This window comes from Rhincodon typus, unplaced genomic scaffold (genome assembly GCF_021869965.1).
Source record: "Rhincodon typus isolate 14 unplaced genomic scaffold, sRhiTyp1.1 hic_rhity00001734, whole genome shotgun sequence".
Classification (NCBI taxonomy): Eukaryota; Metazoa; Chordata; class Chondrichthyes; order Orectolobiformes; family Rhincodontidae; genus Rhincodon; species Rhincodon typus.
In genome coordinates this window covers 498-25,000 of record NW_025967372.1, presented here as the reverse complement: position 1 = coordinate 25,000, position 24,503 = coordinate 498, and the positions used below count along the sequence as shown (strand labels likewise).

At 40.8% G+C, this 24,503-nt stretch overlaps 1 protein-coding gene across 6 annotated transcripts; it reads left to right on the top strand.

Moving 5' to 3' along the window:
- The first annotated feature begins 985 nt into the window (after nucleotides 1-985).
- On the top strand, nucleotides 986-23,159 carry LOC109911535 (heterogeneous nuclear ribonucleoprotein D-like). Of its 6 annotated transcripts, none has more exons than XM_048592738.1 (9): nucleotides 986-1,890; nucleotides 6,796-6,964; nucleotides 8,201-8,362; nucleotides 8,868-8,999; nucleotides 19,517-19,586; nucleotides 20,737-20,904; nucleotides 21,429-21,544; nucleotides 21,806-21,906; nucleotides 22,233-22,343. In XM_048592738.1, the coding sequence occupies exons 1-8, from the start codon at nucleotides 1,769-1,771 to the stop codon at nucleotides 21,890-21,892; spliced, it is 1,026 nt and encodes a 341-aa protein (XP_048448695.1). In that variant the 5' UTR covers nucleotides 986-1,768; the 3' UTR covers nucleotides 21,893-21,906; nucleotides 22,233-22,343. The 6 variants fall into 6 exon arrangements, with proteins under 6 accessions (XP_048448695.1, XP_048448694.1, XP_048448697.1 ...); XM_048592737.1 differs by having other exon boundaries at nucleotides 19,517-19,619; XM_048592740.1 differs by lacking the exon at nucleotides 21,429-21,544.
- Nucleotides 23,160-24,503: the final 1,344 nt, after the last annotated feature.

The window sequence follows — 24,503 nt, the reverse complement described above, 5'->3', positions numbered from 1 at the left end:
TCAATTCCAATCTTCTGCCTTTTCCCCATAGCCCTTGATGCCTTTACTGATTAATAAACTGTTCATCTCAGCCTTGAACATACTTAACAACCCATTCTCTATAGCCCTCTGTAGTAAAGAATTCTTCAGAGAGAAAAAAAATCCTCATCTTTGTCCCTTACCCTGAGATTATGCCATCTGGTTCTACTCTCCCACAAGGGAAACAACCTCTCAGCAACTACCTGCCAAGTCCTCTAAGAATCTTGCATGTTTCAACAAGGTTGCCTCGCACTCTTCTAAACTCCAATGAGTACTGGCTGAAACCTCTCCTCATAGCATAGTCTGTCCATAATAGTGATCAGCCTAGTGAACATCCTCTGGACTGCCCCCACTGCCAGTATATCTTTCCTTTCAATAAGCGGCCCGGTTTACTGTTCACAGTATTCTACATGTGGTTTGACTAGTAGCCTTCTATAGTTTCAGGAAGCCCTCCCTATTTTTATACTCCATTCTCTTTGAAATAAAAGCCAACATTCCATCTGTCTTCCCTATTACCTGCTGATCTTGTATGTCAGCTTTAGAACCCCAAACACCACTGAGTGTAGCTGCTATCTTTCACTTTTTATATTTTCTTATAGGCATTATGGGAGACCCTCATTAGCTGGACCAACATTTATTGCATATTGTAATTGCCCAAAGGGCAGTTATGAGTCAGCCACAATACTGTGGGTCTGGAGTCACATATAGGCCAAACCAGGTAAGGATGGCAGTTTCCTTACCTAAAGGATATTAGTGAATCAGATAGGTTTTTCGGACAATTGACAACAAATTTATGGTCATCATTAAACTCTTAAACTTATCGAATTAAAATTCCACCATCTGCCATTGCGGGATTCAAACCCAGGTCCTATTTAAATAATAGCGCCTCTACTCTTCCATCGAGAGTCCATCTGCCAAGTCTTTATTCCCTATCCAGCCTCTTTATGTCAACCCCACCGCTTCCCTTCAGAACTAGTTCCTGTCACCCGTAAACTTGGCGATTGTAGGTCGTCATTCCTCACTCCTCACTCAAGTCATTAATGTGTTGAGTCTGTGATTCTGTACAGTGTAAATAATTGTGCCTTCAGCACTGATCCCTGTGACACTCACTTCCTCTGGTTACACGCTTTCAACCTCCCACCCTCCCCCAGGCAGCGGGAACGTTCCACTGATGGAATGTTTCATTGTTTGGAATCTTTGCCCTGGTTCCGAGTCTGCGCACTCCGTGCTCCTGGTTAGGGCGGCCTGAGTCCCGGATAGTGACCGACCCGGAGTCAGTGAGTCAGTCAGCGACGACGGCGGCGGCGGCCGAAGTGGGGTGGGGAGGGGGCACCGTACTAAACAATCTGACCAGCGGAGACAAGGGGCCAAGTCGGCGGCGCCAGGCCTCGCGCGATTGGACGGCGAGCGGTCACGTGCCGGCGACCAGGGGCCGGTGCCCGGATTTTCCTCCCCCCCTCCCCCTGCCCGCTGCGCCGGCCGCCATTTTGTAGCTGAGGAGGAGCAGTATCATCATTATCATCGGCGGCGCCCGGTCTTTGGCGGCAGGAGCAGCACGAGTGGGAGCTGGGGGAGGGGGAAGGGAGCAACAAACAAAACGAAACACAAAAAATAACGAGAAAGCAGTCGTCTCGATCGCCCCTCCCCCTCTCTTATCCCCACCCTCTTTTTTACCCCCCACCCTCCCCCGTTTCCTACACCTCCCTCTAGCCTGCCCTCGGACAAAAACCCCGCCGGAGGAGAGGAACCGATGGACTCTCAGTACAATTACAACCCGCCGTCCGCCGGTCTCATGGAGCAGAGCGCGGCGGCGTCTGAGGAGTTCCCTGAAGGAGCCAAAATAAACGCCAGCAAGAACGAGGACGATGAAGGGTGAGCGAGCAGGAGGACGGGCCGCACCCCGGGGAGAGGGAGGGAAAACAGCCCCTTACCATCGGGACAGGGACCCGTTAGCCCCCGGGCGGGAGAGTCTACCCCCCTCTCCCCCGGGGGTGGGGGGGGTGCAGCTGCTGGTGCTGCGCGTGCCCTGGGCCAGGAGCGCGTGTTTGGCCCACACGCCCCGCCTCTCTAAACTTGCCGTGGATACACCGGCCGGGGATTGCCCGCTTCTTCATTCTGTATTTTCTTAAACTCTTGTTATTGCGGGCTCTCCCTTTTCTCTGTTGTTTATGTTTGGTTCAACAACGTGGCAAAGTGACGGCGGGCTGTGTATGTGACCTAGTTTCACTACGACTGTCTGTCTCTAGTTACTTCCATCTGTATCTTTAAGCAGTGCCTCCCTTCTCTTTCTCTTTCTCTTTCTCTTTCCCCTTCCCTCTCCTCCCGCTTAACGCTGCAAGAAGTGTACTAACAAGCCGATAAAGTATGGCCTACCTTTTTCGTTCCTAAATTGGCCACGGTTTCCAGAACACAAATATGAAATGTTGCTAAAACTCAATATTCAAATCAATGTAGAGTTTCAGGCCTTTGACCTTTCGCCAAAATTAGGAAAATTGAGGGTCTGGTGGTAAGAACAAAATGAGAGGTCTGTGATATATTAGAGGGCAAAAAAGGTTTCATAGTACAAAGCAAAATAAAGGGGTAATGCAATTAATGAAGAAACCAAATAAATGTATAGAAGATGTCAGTGCTGAGGTAGCTAGTTTGAAATGCAAAACAAAATGGAGAAATGAGAAAAACATAAATTGGCAAAGAAACAAATCAAGATGGGGTAGTGGTTATAATCTAAAATTTTTGAATTCACTTACTTATAATCAGAATGCTCTAACATGCTCTAACAGTTAAAAGACTTTGTTCCTTGACTTGTGCATTGAGCTTCACTGGAATGCTGCAGCAGACAGAGTACAAGTAGTATCAGCAGGAGCAAGGTGGAGAATTCAAACAACTGGTGACTTGAAACTTAAATGCTTACAGACTGAATGGAAGTAATCCACAAAGTAGTCACCCAGACTGTATTTGGTTATATTGATGTACAGGAGACCACGTTGTGAGCAGCCAGCACAGTGCATTAAATTGAAATCGGTGCAACCAAGTGGCTGTTTCCTAGAAGGATTGTATGGAGAGTTGGAAGTTTGAGATGAGAGGACTGAAAGAGTAGGATTTGGATCGCCTGCACCTGCATGGAAAAGGAGGAGTTGTTGGGGTTGAAAGAGCAGCCTAGGCTGTTAATGGAGGGAATTGCCCTGAGGCTGAAGTCGGAAGTGGATTTGATTTAATATTGTCAAATGTATCAAGGTACAGCGAAAAATATTGTTTTGTGTGCTATCCAGACAAATCATACCTTACTTAAGTAACTTACTTTAGAACAGAATGCAAAATACAATTTTACAGCTACAGAGAAGGTGCAGAGAAAAATCAACTTGAATGCAAGAGTTTTGTTCCTAAGTCTGGTAACAGTGGGGAAGAAGTTGTTCTTGAATCTGTTGGTATGTGTTTTCAAACCTTTGTATCTTTTGTCTGATGAAAGAGAGTATAACTGGGTTGGGAGGGGTCTTTGATTATGTTGGCTGCTTTCCTGGGGCAGAGGGAAGTACAGATAGAGTCAGTGGAAGGAAGGCTGGTTTTCGTGATGAAGTGGGTTGCATTTACAACTCTCTAGTGTCTTGCGGTCTTGGCAGAGCAGTTGCTAAACCAGGCTGTGATGCATCTGAGTAGGATGCTTTCTACGGTGTGTCTGTAAAAATTGGGCGAGGGTCATTGTGGGCATGCTGAGTTTCCTCCTCCTCCTGAGGAAGTAGTGTGTTTTCTTGACTAATGTTGATGTGGATGGAGCAGGATAGATTGGTGATATTTAATCCTAGCTATTTGAAGTTCTCGATCATCTCCACCTCAGCACCATTGGTGCAGACGGGCAGGTCCTCCACTCTGCTTTCTGAAGTCAGTGTCGAGCTCTTTTTTAATTTTGCTGCCATTGAGGGAGAGATCGTTGTCTTTACAGTCTGCCACTAAGTTGTCTATCTCTTTACTGAACTCTTTCGAGAACCAACCCACAAATTTGTAAGTGGAGTTGGAGCTTAATCTGGCCACAGTCATGAGTGTATAAAGGGTAGAGGTAAGAAGCTGAGTATGCAGCCATTCAGGGCACTGGTGTTGATTCTTGTCCTTGAGGAGGTGTTGTCGCCTATCATTACCAATTGCAGTTTGCAGATCAGGAAGTCGAGGATCCAGTTGTAGAGGGTGGTGCGGAGTTTGGAGACTAGTTTGGTTGGAAATATGGTATTGAAGGTTGGGTAAAGTTCATAATTGGAAGTCTGACGTAGGTTTCCTTGTTATTCAGATGTTCTAGGGATGAGTGTAGAGCCAGGAAGATGGCATCCACTGTGGACCAGTTGCAATGGTAGACAAATTGTAGTGGATCGAGCCAGCCTGGGAGGCTGATGTTGGTGTACCATTACTGGCCTTTCAAAGCACTTCATAATGGTGGATGTCAGGGCCACCAGGTGGTACTAATTTAAGGCATGTTGGCTCTGGGATGATAGTGGTCTTCTTGAAGCAGGTGGGAACCTCACATCACGTTAGGGAGAGGTTACTGATGTTTGTGAATACTCCCGCCAGCGGGTCCTCGCAGGATCTGAGTGCACAGCTGGGGACTCCATTCGAGCCAGTCGCTTTCCATGGGTTCACCCTCAAGAAGGCCAATCTGACATCTGCAGCAGTGACTGAGTACAGGTGCGTCTGAGGCTGTCTGGGCAGGTGACATCATTTCACTGACCGTCTGATCAAAACGAGCATAGAATGTGTTGAGATCATTGGGGAGGGATGCACTGTTGTCATTGATTCTATTTGACTTGGCTTTGTAGTTCATTATATCATGTAAGCCTTGCCATAGTTGATGTGTGTTTAGTCTGGGACTCTAATTTGGTCTGGTAATGCCTCTTAGTTTGCAAAGATCATATCTAGATTTCCTGTATAGGTTAGGGTCACCTGACTTGAATGCCTCAGACCTGGACTTCAGTAGGGATTGGATCTCCCAGTTCATCCATGGTTTCTGGAATTAGCATGCAATCCTCTACACACTTACTGAAGAAGTCTGTGACACAGTGGCAGACTCATTTAGGTTGGCTGCTGAATTCTTAATATGGACCAGTCCACTGACTTCAAACAGCTTTGTAAGACCTCAGCACTAAACAAACACCATGTGTCTTTACGTACCAGATCTTCATGCTTATAAGCCAGGAGAATGAACACAGCCTTATGGTCTGATTTACCAAAATGTGGGTGGGGATGGAGTGGTAGTTGTCTTTGGAAATAGCAGTGATGATCTGGTGTTGAAAAATAAGTTAGTTGGCTATAGGATGAGTATAAGGGGAGCTCTATTGTGGTTCAGAGAGAGGGGAAATACTGGGAGCAGAATTTCATTAAAAAGAATGAATGTGGTCAAGGGCTCTTTTAAAAGATGGAAGGAATCCTCAGTTACCGGGAAAGAAACATTACAGTAGTAGTGTGAAAATTGCATGTTCCAAAAAGTTGTTGGAGTGAAAAATGAAAAACTGGGAGGAAATTGAGTGCGAAAAAATGTGATGAAGGTAATTGGTGTCCATTATTGTCAGTTAGCGGATAGTCCACCTTCTGAAATAGAGGGAAGCTTAAAGTCAGAAATGAATATTCGAGTGGTGTGATGGCTCAATGGTTCGCTGTGCTGCCTTAGTGCCATGGGACCTGGGTTTGATTCCATTTTTGGGTGACTGCCTGTGTTGAGTTTGCACGTTCTCCCCATGTCTGCATAGGTGTCTGCCGTGTGCTCCGGTTTCCTCCTACAGTGCAAACATGTACAGGTTTGGTGGATTAGCCATAGTAAATGTGGAGTTACTGGGATGGGGATGGGGCTCGGTCTGGGTGGGATGCTCTTTGGAGGGTCAATGCAGACTCAATGGACCAAATGTCCTCCTTTCCGCACTGTAGAGACTTTGATTCTAATCATGTGGCGATTGAAGGAAAAGTCGATTGGAAAGAAAGTTGATGACATTTTACTCTTAAGGGCAGGAGCAGGAAATGAGGCAACTTATGTTTCTTTTATTTAACCTATTTTCCTAATCAGCCTGCTCAAAATGTTATTCCACATCTCTGGAGTAAATGAGACTTGAACCTGGATCTGTTGATCCAGGGGTGGGGACAAATGAGGTGACTTATAAGGTGATTTTGTTTAATGAGAACAAATTCAACCAAGTAGAAAGTGGTGGGTGGATGGATGGGTGGAGATTGTTCAGACCTCTGTTCAAGGAAAAGGTAGCGACTCCTTTGTCTCAGATGGATGTGCAAGTGTCAGTGGATTGCATTTGAATAGTGTATTGTGGCCAAGGAACAAGAAAACTTTAAAGTGAAGGAAGGATAACTGATCCAAGTGGTTAGATGCTGAATAAGGGAAGAGAACCAAGTAACAAAGAAGACAGCTAATTGGACAGGAATAGGCAGAAGCAATGAGTCTTCTTGGGAAATCTGGATTCTTTAATCTTGTTAAGATTAAGATTGATGAATTACTGCAGTGTGATGTATTGGATGTTGGTTATTTTTTAAAAATATTTTTCCTTGATTTTAATTTTGGGGAAATATTTTGGTGGCAAAATCCAACAGAGGAATTGCATTTTATGATGTTAATTATTTTTCAAAATAAAACCCTGTGTTCAACAAATATGGAAGTAAGTAGCCTATCCAAAATACATGGTCAGCTGTTGAAAGCACTTAGACAACTTATTGTTTAACTTTTTGATTTGTATTGATATTTATTTAATTATAAATAATGAATTGCCAGGGTCACCATATGCATATTATTGTTCACAGAAAAATGTTCATTGGGGGTCTTAGCTGGGATACAAGCAAGAAGGATTTGACAGATTACTTGTCCAGGTTCGGTGAAGTAGTGGACTGTACCATAAAGATGGATGCGGTGACGGGGCGGTCAAGAGGATTTGGTTTTGTACTATTCAGAGAACCTGCAAGCGTGGACAGGGTAAATCAACTCTCAGCCCTATTATAAATTTACATCAAAATGTGTGTGTGTGCCTTTGGATGAAAGTTGTATTGAGAAATGTTAACCAAAGCATGTTGCAAATGGGTGTCAATTCTTTAAAAATCTAAGTATCCAATTGTAATCTTTAGGAAAGAACATTGCTAAGCTATATAATTTGGTTTTCCTTTTTGGTGTCAAATCAGTAATTTACTTTCATCAGTATTTCTAATGTCCTAGTTCAGATGTGCTACTAGTCTGCTATTTAATTCAGCACCTTTTATATGTAACCTCAAATAGTGTAACCCATTTTGGGGGGTGGGGGGGTAATCCATAAATGGATGGACATATTTATAAACAGCTTTCAATAATAGTTTTTGATAATGACCGCAAGACTTAGCTTGCAGAAAACTGGCTCTGTATATTCATTTGGAGAACACTACTTCAAATGAATTCTAGTGTAGTGATTTTATACCTAAATCCTTTTCCATGTTATGCATTATGAAGTATAGAATACTTGTAAAACAAAATTTGTTCAAAACTCAATCCATTTTTGAAGATATTTGTTGTCAGCAGGGAATGATACCAAGAAGCGTGCAGTTTGTGTTCTTGTGGCACTGACCTCTGCTTTTCACCCCAGGTCATGACTCTAATTGGCAGGAAGCTAGGTGAGTAAAGAGCGGATGTGATCATTTTAAGTACACAAATGTGCTTTTTGTTATTGATCCCCGCTGGGAAAAAATTTTGGATTGAGGTAGGAGCTTCTCCTGTGCATTTAAATTTGACCATTATAGCAGAAGTTTGTATATCTTCATAACTTATGGCACCAGCAATTTTTTGTTAAGAGGACTATTTTTGTTCTCTTTGACATAATTGGGTACAATTTTAAGTGTAAATCTACCATATAGTTTAATTTGGTCTACAACTAAAAATGTTAAATTTCATAAGACTCCTTGATCATGATCCTCTTGGAGCTGGGAGGAGTAACACCGTCAGTTTTTCTGCTTGTGTTGCTGTCGACAAGTCAGCACTGAACTCAGAACTGGGACTTAAACAAAATGGTTGAACTTCAGAGGTCAAGACTTCATTTTCCCTCTATACTTTGTTTTTAGCATTTGTAATAACAAATGAGTTTTTAAGTAAATTTCAGAGTTGTTTATTATTTGTGACATTGAACAAGTGTGCGTAGTCTCTGAAAATTGTAGTTTTAGCACAGAAACTGTTCTTACATTCTTTCAGGTCTTGGAACTGAAGGAACACAAGCTGGACGGACGGCTCATTGACCCTAAAAGAGCAAAGGCAATAAAAGGCAAAGAACCAGCTAAGAAAGTTTTTGTTGGAGGCCTAAGTCCTGATGTACCAGAAGAAATGGTAAAGGACTACTTTGGAGCATATGGAGAAGTGAGTTGCAAATCGTAATCTTTGTCAGAAAGAGTTTTTGATTTAGTCAACTTCTATTTTTTATGACCTGTCAAAAAACACAAACTGTGACCAGGAGAAACTGCTGACATGAGGCATATGCTTCTTTAACACATACATAGGTATTTGTTTGTCATAATCTATATATTCTATTCATTAAAATGCATTGAGAAGCTGTTGACCAAGTTTGTTCACTGTAAATATTGACGTTTTGTTTCCTGTCTCATGTATTTTGAGTAAAATTTAAGTTTTGGGTTTGAAAGGAAGGGTACCCAATTTTCTCATGAAGTTGGGAGGAAATGTCCCCCTTTTTAAAACTTGATCAGAATTATTTTATTATTCAACTTTTTTGAGCACTAAATCACTACATTTTTCTTGATTTCTTTTTATATTAGAATGTTAAATATTTGGTAGTTTACAGTTTCATTCAGTAGTGAACTGAACAGTCAGATGTAAATTGATACCTGAATTGTATTTTTGTTTGTAGATTGAAGGCATTGAACTTCCCATTGACAACAAGACAAATGAACGGAGAGGTTTCTGCTTCATCACGTTTAAGGAGGAAGAACCAGTAAAAAGACTGTTAGAAAACAAGTACCACAACATAGGATCTAGCAAGGTATGCGTGGTAAAGCTTTCAGTGCAAGCTTTAGTGCATTTGGGGGAGTAGAACTGAATTTTTTTTTTTTTTTTTTGAAGTGTTTGATATTTTTAAATGTTGAAAATTTTTGAGCCATAAGAAATTTTAGAAGCGTTGACCAAAAGCTTGGTCAGGTGCTTTGGAGGTGGTGTAAGGAAAGAGACAAAAGTGGAGAAACTTGATCATGACAGATGAAGCTCCAGAAAATGTGGTGCAGATGGCAGTGTGCACAGTTGCCAGTGGTGAAGCAAAGGGAAGGTGATGTGCACCATCGTCTGGAGTCAGGAGCTGACATCTTTATTCTTACATAGGGTGTAAGTGTCAGCATTTGTTGCCCCTCTCCAGTTACCCTTAAACTGAGTACCTTGCTTGACCACTTCAAAGAGCAGTTAAGTTGACCATCTTGAAGTGAATCTGGAGTTCTATGAAAGGTTGGCAAACTCCTTCCCCTGAAGGGTTTTACAACAATTTGCTGATAGTTGTCATTGTCACCATTGAGACAAGCTTTGGTTTGAATCTGAAATCTAACGCCCGAGAACTAACCTGGACTTGTGGATTACTAGTCTATTAATATTGCTGCTATGCCACTGTCTCACTTAAAGTATGGGTGATTGCTGGAGAAGGTTAGAAAAATGGCAATGAATGAGTTGATGGAAGCATTTAAATACTGGATGAGATTTAATCAAGTAAATAGGAAAGAAAATTGAGTTTTTTTTTTAAAATTGTGTATGGGACTAAGGCAAAATGTAAGGAAACTATAAAAAGGAATCTAATCATGGGAAAAGAACCATTGCAAATAAGGGAAATATCTAAACAACAATAAAATAATGTTTTAAACTTTGCCTTGAGAAGGGCATAGATAAGATAATGACCAAAATAAGTTGCGGGGGGAAAAGCTAAAGATGGCACTTGGGAAGTGATGAAGTGTATTCGAAGGACTGCATTTCATTCAGAAATGAGAAAAGAACAAACTAACCAAGAATGTGACATCAGATGAATAAAAAGATTAGGGCAAAATTGAAGCTAAAGCAAAGGGTATGCCCTAAATACTTGTCTGTCTTTTTATTTACATGCTTTTATGACCATTGGGATGAATGAAAGTCCCTTGTGCTTTTTGAGGCGTAGATGCAGTTGTAAATTATGAAATGTCAGCTAATTTGTACACACATACACAAGCAGAAAGGTGATAATGGGCAGATTATTTGTTTCTGTGATGTTGACTTGGGATATACATTGGCTAGGACACTGGGGATATACATTGGCAAGGACACTGGGGATAACTGCTCTTCTGTGAAATAGTGCTATGGGATATTTCACATCCACCCAGCCTGAGTTTAAAATTTCATTCAACAGACTGCACCTCTGACAGTGCAGCACTTTCTCAGTCTTGCACTGGAGCATCAGCCTTGCTTCATGTGCTTGAAGTGGGACTTTAATCTGGAACTTTGTGACTCTGAGAGGAGCGTGCTGCCAACTGACACTTGCATACAGGAAACAAAAGCGAACACAAAAATGTTAGGAAAGGAGTCCAAGGACGGTGTTCTGAATGCAAAGAGGAACTGAAAATGAATTAAAATATTGTTCTACAAATATAAATGATAAAATAATAAAAAACAAAGCACTAAATGATACACAAGGCAAGTTCACGGGTAATTGCAGCAAAATCACTGAAATATTGAATGTTTAGTTTGCTGATGTATTTATCGGGGAAAATAAAAGTGGAAGTGGCTTTGGGAGAGATCAAAGGATCACATTTTAATTTGGAAATGGGGAAGGTTATTGATAACTTTTGACTGAACTTATCAGCTTAAAGTCTGAGTGAATTGTGAATATAGAAAGAAACTAGGCAAGCTATCTGGGATGCTGTTGTATGTATTAAAAAAATTAAATAGGCCAAAGTACTATAGCATGTGCCTATATTTAAGACAGGTACAGGACTAGTTCAAGAATCTATAGACCAATTACCTTAATGTTAGTGTTAGAAAAGATATAATGGGATAGATTTAGAAATTAAAATTATGGCAAAGGATAAGGAGTACTTCAACAAAGTCCTGTTGGAATGATTTTATTGGCAACTTAAAGTATGAGTGAAAAAACAGATAATGGTCTTCAATATGGTATCTCATAGTGGACTCAAGGTTAAGGTTGGAGCATGTGGAATCAGGGCACAAGTAGCAACATGGATAGTAAACTGGCTACAAAGAAAATAAATGTTTATAGTTCCTCAGCTTGATGAAGGTAGAAAGTGGTGATCAATAGGCACAGTTCACTATTGACAAATAATTTGGACTTGGGAATCAGATCTAATTTCAATATATGGGTACAGTCGAATATGAGGTATAGTCAATGCTGAAGTAAATAGTGACAAATTACAAGATAAACGTCCAAATTGGAAGTGCAATGAACAAATTTAATTTTCAATATAGTTATATTTAAGAGCCTATTATGGTAGCAGGAATGAGGAAACCATCTTAAACATAGGTATCTAAACATAACAAGGCAAAAATGCAATATACGTACAGATACACAAAACTGGTTAGTTAGGCCAAAGACCATTAGCAAAGCAGTGTGGTTCATTAGGGATGAAACTGGAAAATCTGTTCTTGTGTTAATCATATAGAAGGCCTCTTAGGACTGTGTGCAATTCTGGACTTAATAAAATGTTATAGAGGCTTTGGAAGAAGATGTTTTTAAAAAAAAAAAATTCAAAGCTGATACGAGAACCAGGAGTTTGTACCTACTAGAAAAGACTGAACAGATGGTCTTTTCCCTAGAAAAGAGATGACCAAGAGATGGTGAGGGTCTTAAGGTTATGAAAAGGTTTGAGACCAAACCTGAGGCTAATAAATAATGATGGTCACCAATAAAGTCAATATGGCATTCCAAATTGACTTTCATTAGTAACATTGAAATGTGAAACAAATTGAGGCAGTGTATAAATGCATAGAAAGGAAAGCTAGAAACCAAGGAGATTGGAATAAAAGGTTACCCTAGAAAAAGTTCATGTGGAACACTGCATAAGAACAAAGGGGAGTAGGTAATTTGCCCCCCTCGAGCCTCCTCTGCCATTCGATTAAAATTTGTGGCCGATCTGATCTTGGCCTCACTCCTCTTTCCTGCACTCTCTCCATAACAGATAACAGGTGTGTGTAAGAGATGGGCGCATTTCCTTATTGATAAAGGAAATCATCACTGCAGTCATGAGGGAGGATGTCCTGGAAGCGTCTTCAAATAAAGCTTAAAAATAAAAATGGAGCGATTATCTTGCTGGGATTATATTACAGAACTCCCAACAGTTGTGGGGAGACAGGAGCAGACATGTAGGCAAATCACAGAAAGGTGTGAAAGAAGAAGGGTTATAGTTGTACAGGTCTTCAGCTGTGCTAACATTAGCTGAGATCACCTTAGTCTGGATGGATTAAACGGGATGGAATTTTTAAAGTGCATCCAGGAGAGTTTTTTTTGTGCCAGTACGTAGATGGTTTGACTAGAGATGAGGCAGTTCTAGACCTACCACTAGGTCAAGTGGTTGAAGTTTGTGGTCAGGCTTTTTGGGGATAGTGATCATCATGGAAAAGGATAAGAATAGTGTAGAAGTGGTGTCTAAATTGGGAGAAGGTCAATTTCAGTATTATTCTCTTCCATTGAAATAAATGCAGTTTAATTTATTTGTCTTCCCTCATTCTCTGTTGTGCTATTGCCTGTTTTGTCTATTTAAATTCCTTTCTTTAACTTCTATACAAGTTTCAATCTTCTCTCTTGTTTCACAACTGCTTAGGGTCCCATACTCCTGCCAGACTAGTTTTAAACCCTCTCGAGTGGCTCTAGCAAATCTCTCTGCCAGGATATTGGTCCTCCTTCAGTTCAGGTGGAACCTTTCCCTCTTGTGTGGGGGGTCACTTCTGCCCCAGAAGATATTGCAGTGATCCAAAAATCTGAACCCTTGACCCTGCACCAGCTCCTTTGCTATACATTCGTCGCCCTATCCTCCTATTCCTACTGTCAACTAGCATGTGGCACTGGGCCCAATCCCTTGAGGTCCTGCTTTTTAATCTCATGCCTAACTCCCTATATTCACTCTGCAGGACCTCGTCCCTTTTTCTGCTGATGTCATTGGTAAATATGTACAATGACATCCAGCTGCTTACGCTCTCCTTGCTGCAGCCGCTCCAAGGCGTCCTTGGTCCTGGGATCAGGGAGGCAGCACGCCACCCTGGAGTCTCGTGGCTGCAGAAATGCCTGTCTGCCCCTGACTAGAGAGTCCTCTTTCACAATTGTTTGCTTGGACTTCAAACCATGCTTTACAGCAGAGACAGTTGTGGTGCCAAAGACCTGGCAGCTGATGCTGTTTTCCCCTAAGAGGCTATCTCTGTTCCCTTCACCACCACTGCCTGCCCAACCACCACAAATGGCATCCAGAAACAGCATACTTGTTTGAGAGAGTGATAGCCACAGGAGACTCCTGTACTAACTGCCTATCTCTCCTGGCCGTCACCCTTCTACCTGACTAACTGTGGTGTGACACCTAGCTGAAGCTACTATGTCACGCTCCTCAGTGCTTCCAACTGCTACTCCAGCCGATCCATGTGGTCTGAGAGGAGCTGCAGCCAGACACACTTCCTTCAGACATCGTCACCCGGGACAGTTGATTGCTCCCTGATCTCCCACATCTGACAGGAGGGGCATACCACTCCACTGCCATTTTTTAACTGCCTAGTGGACTTAGCCGGGGCGGGAGTCGGAGTCGGAGGAGTCTTGTCCTACCCTAACCTGGTTGCTGCTTGCCCTGTTCAAAGCCTCGTGTTCACCCAGGCTTGCTCTTAGATCTAACCAACAGCACCTTGACCACAAAGCAACCCCTTGCAAAAATGGCTGGAATAAGACACAGCAATGCCTTCCTCCCCTACTTGCCTAAACTATCACACTCCGCCCAGCGTTTGCACACTACATGGTCACGCTCCGTGCTGGGATCACTTTCGGCCTTGCTCTTACAGTCTAAGGCCTGCCCTGCTTCAAGAACCAATTTTAACCAGTTTACTTAATTGTCCTAATGAGATTAAGTAGTTACAGCACTAGAAGAGCTTGTTCAAACTTTCTTTAGACGAGAAAAAGAAAAATACAGCACTTAAGTGTCTACCCTTCCCTTACCCAAAGTTTTTAAGAATGCAAAAGATTAAGATTTATACTCTTCCAGACATCATTATTTCCCTGAGCTCTCTAGTTTCTATGTCTTTTTCCACAGTAAATACTGACATGAAATATTCGGTTAGGATCTCATCCATGATCTTTAAGGGGACCTATTATTTCCCTTGTTACTTTTTTTAAACCTTAATATACTTCTGAAATCTCTGGATTCTCCTTAACTTATCTGCCAAGGCTATCTCATGTTCCCTTTTTGCCCTCCTGATTTCCCTCTTAAGTGTACTCCTAAACTCCATGTACTCCTCAAGGGATTCACTTGATCCCAGTTAACAGAGGTTGGTGTGTGTATATGGAATGAGCTGGGTACAATTACAACACTTAAAAGACATTTGGACAGGTACATGGATTGGAAAGGTTTAGTGGGATATTGGCCAAACTCTGGCACATAGGACTAGTTTAGTTTAGGAGACCTGGTCGGCATGGACGTGTTGAGCCGAACAATCTGCTTCTGTGCTGTATGACTCTATGACTTTACTTAGCAAACATAGACTGGAAGCAGATACTTGCAGCTAAGTTTACGTTTGGAAAATGGGCGTGTTTTAAAAGTATAATAGTAAGAATTCAGGACCAGTATGTTCCTCTAAGAGTGAGGGGCATGGGCACCAGGACCAGGGAACCCTGGTTGTCAAGGGATATCGAGAGTTTGATAAAGGGAAAGGAAAGAAGCATTTGTCGAGAGCGCATCTAGAACTAGGCCCTTTTAAAAGTATGTGGTAGGAAGTTTCTTAAGGAAATCGGGAGGGCAAGGAGGGGCCACAACATATCTTTGGTAGATGGGATCAAGGAAAACTCCAAGGCTTTTTATAAGTATCGTGACAATTAAAGGATTACCATGGAAATAGTAGAACCTATTAGATACCAAAGGGGAAACCTGTGCATAGAGCTAGTCGACATGGGTGAGGTCTTAAATAAATATCTCACTTGTATTCAGAGGAGAAAGACATTGTAGCCAGGGATATCAGTCAGCATGGTGAGTTCTAGAACACATTAATAATCTTAATGACTAGGTGTTAGATGTTTTAGTGGGCAAACATGGCGTAAATCCCCTGGGCTAATGAGATGTATCCCAAGCTGCTGTGGGAGGCAAGGGAGGAGATTGCTGAAGCCTTTGGAGATATATTTAATACTTCGCTAGGCACCGCTGAAGTGTTGGGTGATGAGGATAGCTATCATGGTGGGCTGAAGTACCTGTTTCTATGAAATTCCTTGCAATTTTAAATTTTGAGATGGAGCTAATTTAGCAATCTAAAGAAGAATGCAAGTGGGATGTTGCATAAAAAGATGGAGGCAACAAAAACTTTGCATGTTCGGGTTCTTTCATATACAACTTTGCTTAATCTGACCTTTCAGGAGCCTTTTAGGTTTGCAGAGGGCTGCTTAGACAGGCAATCTTGAAGGATTTTGTAAAATTTTTGATTTTCTTTTCCTCCTCAGTGTTACCTTTTTGAGAACTTGATCTCTTTTCAAGACTGAAAGTTCCAAAATTCTGTGCAGAGTAATGACACCTCTTGGAATAAAAGCCCAGAGAGAAACAACTCTAAGTTTTGTGGCAAGAGATGTGATGAGGAAATCCTGGGGTGGGCTTTTTATAGTTTTTCTTGTAACGTCATTAAAACATTTATCTAGTTAATTGCCTTAGATCTTTGGAGAAGGACCAGTTGTGTATGAAATTTGAAATATCAGCCAAATTGGACATGAACCATGTCACTAGTTGAAAGACGTAGATGACTATTCAGTCCATTTTAGTTGCTACATTCAGAGAAACTGCATGGTCCTTCCTTTTGAAGCATATACCTGTTTCTTAGGTTGATACTTTTGCTATCCCATGACTTGATCACTTTGAAGAGTTGATTCCTCTTAAACACTTCTTTTTATTAGTTTGAGCCCATCTTGTTACTTAGTTGACTTAGTAATCTGTTTGGCAAAGGGAAATCCACAAATTTACTATCTTTTATACCAGAGATGACTACCTTCTGTCATCTGTTTTGTTTTACCAGCCTTTCTAAATGATGCAGAACTGTAACACTTCAGGCTTTATGCCTTTTCACTGGACTGTTTACAGCCTTTGAATATCTTTTCTCTGTCCTAATGACTAGAACACTTGATACTAATGACTTCTCAGGCATGTATACTGATGCTATGTCCACATCGTGCAGCATTTTACTTGGTTTGTTGATGTGAGGTACTGACTCAATATGTCATCTACTGTTGGGTCAATTTCAACTTCGTCCATACCAACTGCGACCTCCAGGGAGTGTATTCTTATGCCTGTCAGTATATCCTAATTTCACTTGCAATAGCAGGATAAATACCAGATTTCCTGATTGCTTGTTCTGAGCTCACATAGCATGCTAAATATTTCCTTGCTATTAAGTTTATTTAGATAACTTTTTTGGTGGGGCTGTTGCATTTTGGCTGTCTTGTTCTGTGAATATTTGGATGAAATCATAATGTATGTTTATCATTCCCTATTTGCAAACTTCCATGAATCTCTTCCTCCCACCCCAATCGCACACCCAATGTTGATCTGAGGACTTGTTTTGTGCACTAGTGTGATTTTAATGCTTCTCTGATTATCCATTTTAAATCTGTTGGACAAATACAAGAACGTACAATCAAACTATCCAATTCCTTTGTCCTTGCAGGATTTCTGGAGCATTTTTTCTTTATGCTTAATTTACAAGTTAATTTAGGTTATTCTTTAGTCCACATGCACCAATTCTAATTATTTCTCATACAAGTACATCATTTCACTTTAATGCCGCTCGAGTGATCATCTACTCTAGATTTGAACAAAATTTCCCAGAGCTGGCTTCTCGGAGCAGAGCCTTTTACATCTGGCTCATGGTTAACCTGGGTGGGAATCAGAGAGCTTCCCAATCAGATCTGGAGTCACACAGGGCTGCCCACTCTCCTGCCTTTAGCCAAGTCCAGCAGGAAGGATGTGAGCCTGACAGGGGTGACTGTTCCATGCAGCAGAGTCTTGCAGGTCAATGCCTCCCTGTAGTGGATGATGTTGCTGATTTCTGCTCAGATCCACTGTCAGTGCACAGACTCTCTAGCATCTGTGACCAGTTTGAACTGGCCTTGGAAGTCGAGATGAACCACAACAAGAGCGAGGCCATGTTGTTTGAGAATTGGGCCAACCAATCCTTTATCCTCTTCACCACCAGGTCAGATCATCAGAGGGTGCAGGGTACGTGATTTGGTGGGGTTGGGGTATGTGCTGAAACCAGGGAGGAGTGTATTGCCAAGGTGAGGCAGAAACTGGGCAGATGGGAACACTGCTTCCCCTCCATTGCAGGTAAAAACCTGCTGATCAGGTGTGAGGTACCTTCAGTGTTGTAGGTGGCACAGGTCTAGCCTCTTCTCCTAACCTCTGCCACTGCAGTTACCTGAGCTATCGTTCGCTTCATCTGGAGGTCAAAGATGGATCATGTCCGCAGTGACAGTGTTCTCTGGATAAAGTGGGGAAGGAACTACCCAATGCTGCCCTCATTCTGAAGACCACCTTTGTAGCACGTCAAGCTGTACATAGACCCTCAGTATGTAAACACCAAGTGTCACTACATACTGAGGTTCTACTTGTCTGAAGTGTTAGGAAGGACAGGCCTGGCCTTGCTGTGGAAAGTTCCCAAGTAGTTGGACCTTCCATATCACCTGTCCCTCATGAACAAATTTGGAAAAGAAAACACCTTTACCAGAAGTCCATCAGGCAGTGGTCAACATGTAGCATCCTTGAGACCCTGCAGGATAAGGAGATGGTGGATCCTGTCGGGTGGTTTTCTGACTGGACCGTCAGTCATTTGGTAGAATGCCTCACCGCAGAACTTTCCACTAAACACATAGTTTGGCTGGTGGTTAGAAGGGCACTCTTTGTGAGACTCTTCATGAACACCCGGACTTTGCTGCCCTCGAAGTGACTGGGGAGAAAAGACTGTCCTACATCTCCTTCTGGAACGTGCCTTTGCAAAGAAGGTCTGGAGAGTGATGCAGTGGTTCTTGTCAAGGCTCATCCTGAGCAGCTGTGTGACACAGAACTCAGATCTACGGTCTGTGCTCCAGGATGCACACCAAGACAAACAACATCTGCACCTGGAGAACATCAACTCGATGAAGGATACTCTTTGGTCCATTCAAAACTTGTTGGTCTTCCAGTGCAAAGAGTTTACCTCAACTGAGTTTTCCAGGCTGGTACAGTCCAAGGTCCAGGACTAGTGCAGAAGAGTGCATTAAAGCTTGGTGCAGTTACCGTCCAGGCACAGTGATGAAGGACCACTGTGTAAGGTCTTTCTGCTAAAGTACATGAGGGTCTGTTACGTTTTCGGACACTCTCTTCCTCAAAATGCATGTAAATAGCGTGCTGCATGAGTAGGAAATGTCTTTGGCTTTTCAACTGCAGGGAATGTCAAATTCTAGTTTGTTTTTATATGCAAAACTGTACAGAATTGCTTTAGTAATGAGTATGTACATAAAGATAGTAATTTATGAATAAAGTCTATTTTTGCAATTTAACAAAAAGTTGACCTCGGTACTGGAGGTTGTCTGTGGGAGGCATATCTCAAATAAAAAATACTTTGGGGGCAAAAAAATTGTAGAAAGACAAATAACTAGAGCAAATACCAAATAAGACAGTCAAAAGAATGTGAACATGAGAAGTTATATTTCTATTATTTCCCAGAAAAATCAGACACATCTATAGTCTTAAGATGAATCAGCTGCCAACCTTCTCTCCGAACTGGAGAAAACCAGCCTCAAGACAGCAAAAAGGGTTGGGGGAAGGTAGAAAATTAAAAGCTTGCATTTATGTTATACCTTTCTCAATCTCAGTATATTCAAAGTACTTCGTAGTCAATCATGTACTTTTCAATTACAGCGCGATATAATTTAGGACAGACAAATAACCACAACAGCATCTAGATAAATAATATGCAGTGACTGACATGAGCTATGACCACAACACCCCTGATAGATTCCCCTTCTTGGTTAGCAACATGATGTCTTGCAAAGCCAGCTGAGACTTAACTGATTATCTAAAAAACGCTAACTTTGTCAACAGTACTCTGTCTTGCTATTGCACTGAATTGTCAATCTGGATGAAATGCTCGCATCTCAATGAAAACAGCCTATGATCTGGTCAGACTATAGTGACTTTACCTTTATGCTATAAGAATGTAGTTGTATAGTTAGTTCTGTTTGAAGCCTCACTTGCATGTGCTTTAGGCTATTTGGACCACCTGGTTTGTAGATTTTTTTTTTTAATTAACCTGATACTTTTGCATTTTTTTAAACAGTGTGAAATTAAAGTGGCACAACCTAAGGAAGTCTACAGGCAACAGCAGCAACGAGGAGGCAGAGGTGGAGGTGGGTTTGGTGGAAGAGGTCGTGGTAGAGGGGGTAAGTTAATTTCCTGACGAGTGGGTTTTGAACATGAAGTGGTTTCTTTACTGGAACAGTAAAGGAATGCATGGCTAGGTAATTATCGGTTTATCCGGTTAACCTTTTCCCACTTGTTCATTGGGGGATTCAGTCTGGTTATGACTGTTGGGCGGAAAAGGTTTAAAATGTATGGTTTTGAAGAATTACATTACTTTACTTTGTTAAACATGATTGTGAAGAGGAATACTATATAACTTTTTTAAGTGTGAAGGATCTATGCTACAAGGTATTGTCCATACGCCAAACCTTTCATGTAAGATGGGAGAAATAAAAGGCCAAAACATTGGGATTTGACATTTCCCACCTCATGTAAAGGGTTAGTAATGGAAAAGATTGGTCAGCAAATGTTTCTGCAGGTAATTATTCATGTCTCCTGGTTATATCACAGTGATCCTTACAGTTTCTCTTTAAGTGATCTTAGGCTCTCTACTTGTGTTCTACCCTGATTTCAGAATTTTTGGGTTAGTTGAGGATGGAAAATACTAATAGAATATAATGCAAATATAATTGCAGCTATCTTGAATCTGCATTTTGTCTTAGTGGGGTTAATGTATGTAACAATACAGGAAAATTAATTCGGGATAAAAGTATTCTGTAGTTCCTAGTGGGAAAATGTTTTCCTTTTTAAATAATGAATTAAACCTAAGCATTTTCAACACTTGTCCAATGATTAATTTATTGGGCATGCTACAAATTTCAAGTACAATTTGGAAAATGTTGCTGGATTTTAATCCTTTTTCACAAGTACCTAGATATTTTTTAATCCTCTGTTTCTAATAAATCTTGGAGGTATATAGTTTTGTGAGGCTCTTGTCTTGCCTTTGTATTCAAAGATTTTAACTGATAAGTGACCATCATTTATTGCATACAAAAAAAATGGTGGCATTGAATTCTCTTGAGTAGGCTTTCTATTTTTATTTCACATATGGTAGTCCCCTGCAGATTTTCTGGGGCGGCAGCATAGAATACAATATCACTTGTTATAGTTCTAGGTGTCAGGTTATTTTGTAGCCATTTGAGTTGTTTTGTTTCTTAGAACAAACTCCAAATTGTTTGTATTGCTATCTTTTCTTAGGACAAAATCAGAATTGGAACCAGGGATACAACAGCTACTGGAGTCAAGGTTATAGTAGTTACAACAATGGCTATAGCAATCCAGGTTACAATGGATATGGAGGTTATGATTACTCTGGGTATAACTACAACAACTACGGATATGCTCCAGAATATGATACCTACAATAGTAAGTTACAGCATTTGGCTACATGGCTGGTAACAATTTTTGTGAGGTGGTAAGATTTTGGAGCCCTGTTAGTAAACTGAAAGACCTCAAATGGGGTGTTTCTTTCTCTGAAAATATTGTAACAAAAGAATCAAATATTTTGAATAACAAAGCTTTTGTGGGAGAGATTTTAAAGCTTTGTAGTCTTTGTAGCTTTTATATTTCTTCTGTTTCCCTCAGCACTGTTGGTTAAGCACCATTTTAGCTTTGCTGTTTATTTGCAACCTGAAGTCTGCATGTTATTTCTGATGACACCACATTGGTGTCCTTCAAGGTGCTTCATCTATAGATAGATTGAATTGGCCAAAAGACTTTTTTGACCTAAATATCTGTAAAAGATTAAGATAGTGGAACCAGCTTGTTTTATGTTTGGAGGCTTTTTTGTTATTACCCATAAGTGGAGTGTTTAGCCAGCTTTTGTCCAGGTAACAGCATTTCCATTTTGCAGAGGGGGAAAAACTAACATTACTCGTATCTCCTCGTAGCAAATGTGCCTCCTGATGGTCAATCAAGGAGCGGCATTGATGGTCGTGGAGAAGTCTGCGGCCTGGACTGCCTCACCCTCTCTGCTGAAGGAGGCTGTTTAGAGGCAAGTGGCCAGGTGGGTAAAATTATAGGGGTGAAAGAAGAGGATAGGATAAGCCGTTACTCAAAATGAGCTTTTACCCATTTTCTGCTAACTGCAGAAAGTCAAATTTTGGTACTGAAGTTTTTATTTATGTCCAAGTGTGTTAGTAAGTTAGGTCAAAGATGTTGTTATTTGAATTGGTAAATGGGCCACTTGTGTTAGGCTTTGTAATTTTGTGTATATGTAGATTTACAAATTGCCTGTTAAACTTGTAAAATCCAATCGCTTTAACAGGTCAGCAGAGCAGCTATGGAAAGGCATCTAGAGGTGCAGGCAGTCACCAGAATAACTACCAACCATACTAAAGAAAAATTGATATAGTTATTTCACTGCAGGTATGTAACAGATCTTGTTGCAGCTAATGGAGGGAAAAAATTAAGTAATTTTCCAGTGTATGTTTTTAATAATGTAAAATGTCAGGTTTTGTAAAATAAATTTTGCTTTAAGTACTGAACATCAGGTAACCTTAGAGTTTTCACTTGAAGTGATTTGCAGCTTTTTGTAACAGGAGGTGTTAAAGGTCTGAGGGATTAACACTTTTTAACAAGTCTGTAAATTTAACAGGTAAAGTACTGCTAATGGGTGCAAATAAAGGACCCAGCAAGACGAAAGAAAAAGTTGCCTTCTAACTCTGACATTATACCTTGTTTGTACCCGCCAGCGGGAACTTCATTGCAGGACACGTGTCACCCTGACCACACGATTCTCTTGGGGCCGCGCATTGCGGACAGAACGTGAGGTGTGCTCGTGAAAATGCTGCCCTGTGGTATGGTCTCTTCAACATCATGTATCAACGTTAAAGATAAACTGGAAAACTTCAGCCTTTGTCTTCAGTCATCTTTGCATATATATATAACATTGGCTAAACATTTCTTACAGGCATTTTTTAAATGTATAATGACTTACTGCATAATTAATTCAGTATTCTTTATTTGGTAACATCTTGTATTTCAGTTATGGATCTACAGTGTGGTAATTTTTTTATTTAAAATGCTGTTTTATTTTTCTTTGTAGCTAAGTAGTGAAAACTACAAATGATAACCAAACAACATCAAGCAAGCTGTAGTATATTTTGGTTTGACTGGGTTAAATGTGTCAGACTTGATAAAACCAGGTCTGATGTCAATAGATCTGCTGCAGTAAAATGCTTTCCAGTGCAGCACCTTGAAGTATTGGCCAGTGTGTGTTATAATCTTGTGTGAAACGGTGTGAACTTTCCTGTTCTAAAACATTTTTACTCTCTCCTAGGTGGAGAAACGGAGGTATAAACATCAGTGTAGCAGAACAGCATGTCAAGAGGAAATATTAAATCTGAAAGCATCTTTGTTTCCCTTTTGGGACTTTTTTGTACCACATCAACTCTGAAACCAACATATTTTGTGTCCCAAATGTATATAGCATATAAACATCTTTTATGTTGTAGTTACTTTGCTTTGTACAACTTGAAGTGCATTCCTTGTGTACTGTGATAGTCTATAATAAAGTTGCTACTAACTGGTGATGCAACACTTATTTGTTGGTGTGCCCTGTTGTATGTGATGCATAGCATCTGCTGAAATAAAACTGAGTATGAATACTCAAATGTTAACTGTGGTTTTCTAGATGGCTATATATTTATCTTTGAATCAATGTTAGGGAAAAATAGGCTGGAGGTTGGCATTATAATTCATTGGACAGTTGGCAGGATGATTGACCTCCAGCCTGAGATGAAGGCGCAGAATGTTATAGATAAACTACTGATTTGCTATTGAAGTTCTTGCTCAGATTATATTATGGAATTAGTACCTTTAATTTAGTTATGTACTGCTCAAACGTGCAACAGATCTGAAGGATTATCGGGATCTCTTTCTCTGCCACCCTCCCAGAGTAAGTCTGCATTCCATTTTGAAGCACTTTGACGTTTACAAGGGGTCTCTCGGAGTGAAGTCTGTAGAAAATGGTGCTCTTTTAACTTGTCATTTTATAATGTCTTGTGTGGGGGGGTTAATTAGAGATCCCAAGAAAATATCTACGACTTTTACTTGGTTAACTAACTTATTTGGAGTTTGGTAAACAGGCTCACTGTGTTCATAGTAGAGCTTTAAAGCTTCTGGCTATTTATTCTGGAGCTTGTTAACTTATGTCCAAATATAGAACTTCCTGAAGGTTTAACTTCCCTTTTATATTTTGCGGGGGGTGGGGAAATAATTCATTATAACTAAGGAGACAATTCCATAGAAGTTTGAATTTGTCCTCAACTGTGTCTTACTGAAAACATATTCCTCTGTTTAGCAAACAAAAAGCTTTTTCAATGTTCAAATTAGTTGCTGGGCTAAAGCAGAGCTGTTAATAGATTAATTCACATTACTTGGAGAACAGGACCTGATAGTGATAAATTGATTTGCATTTGCCTGAATTTTTAAAATATCATTTAATGGAGTGGCAAGGTCAGCATTTATTACCTGACACAATCCTGGAGTTATTTGAATAACCAACAATATATAGGTTTTGGCTGGTGAAGCTTGGCTTGAACAGCCATTACAAACGAGGCTGGATGAATAATATTGGGGAACCAGCAGATGTAGAGAAGTTGAATAAGTACTTTGCATCACAGTCAACAATGTGTTTAGCATGCTTTGTCTTCATTGCTTAGACCATTGAGTTTAGGAGTTAGGATGTTGTGTTCAGGTTGTACAGGACATTGGTGAGGCTACTTTGAGTACTTTGTATAGTTCTGGTTGCCATGCTGTAGGAAGAATATTATTAAATTGGAAGGTGCAGGAAAGATTTACCAAAGATGTCAGGACTAGAGGGTTTGAGTAATAAAGACTAACGGGTGACTTTATATAGGCTTAAAATCAAGGGGGACAGATAAGTTGAATAGCAAAGGTCTTTTCCCTAGGGTGAGGAATTTCAAAACTAGGCATATCTTTAAGGTGAGAGTAGAAAGACT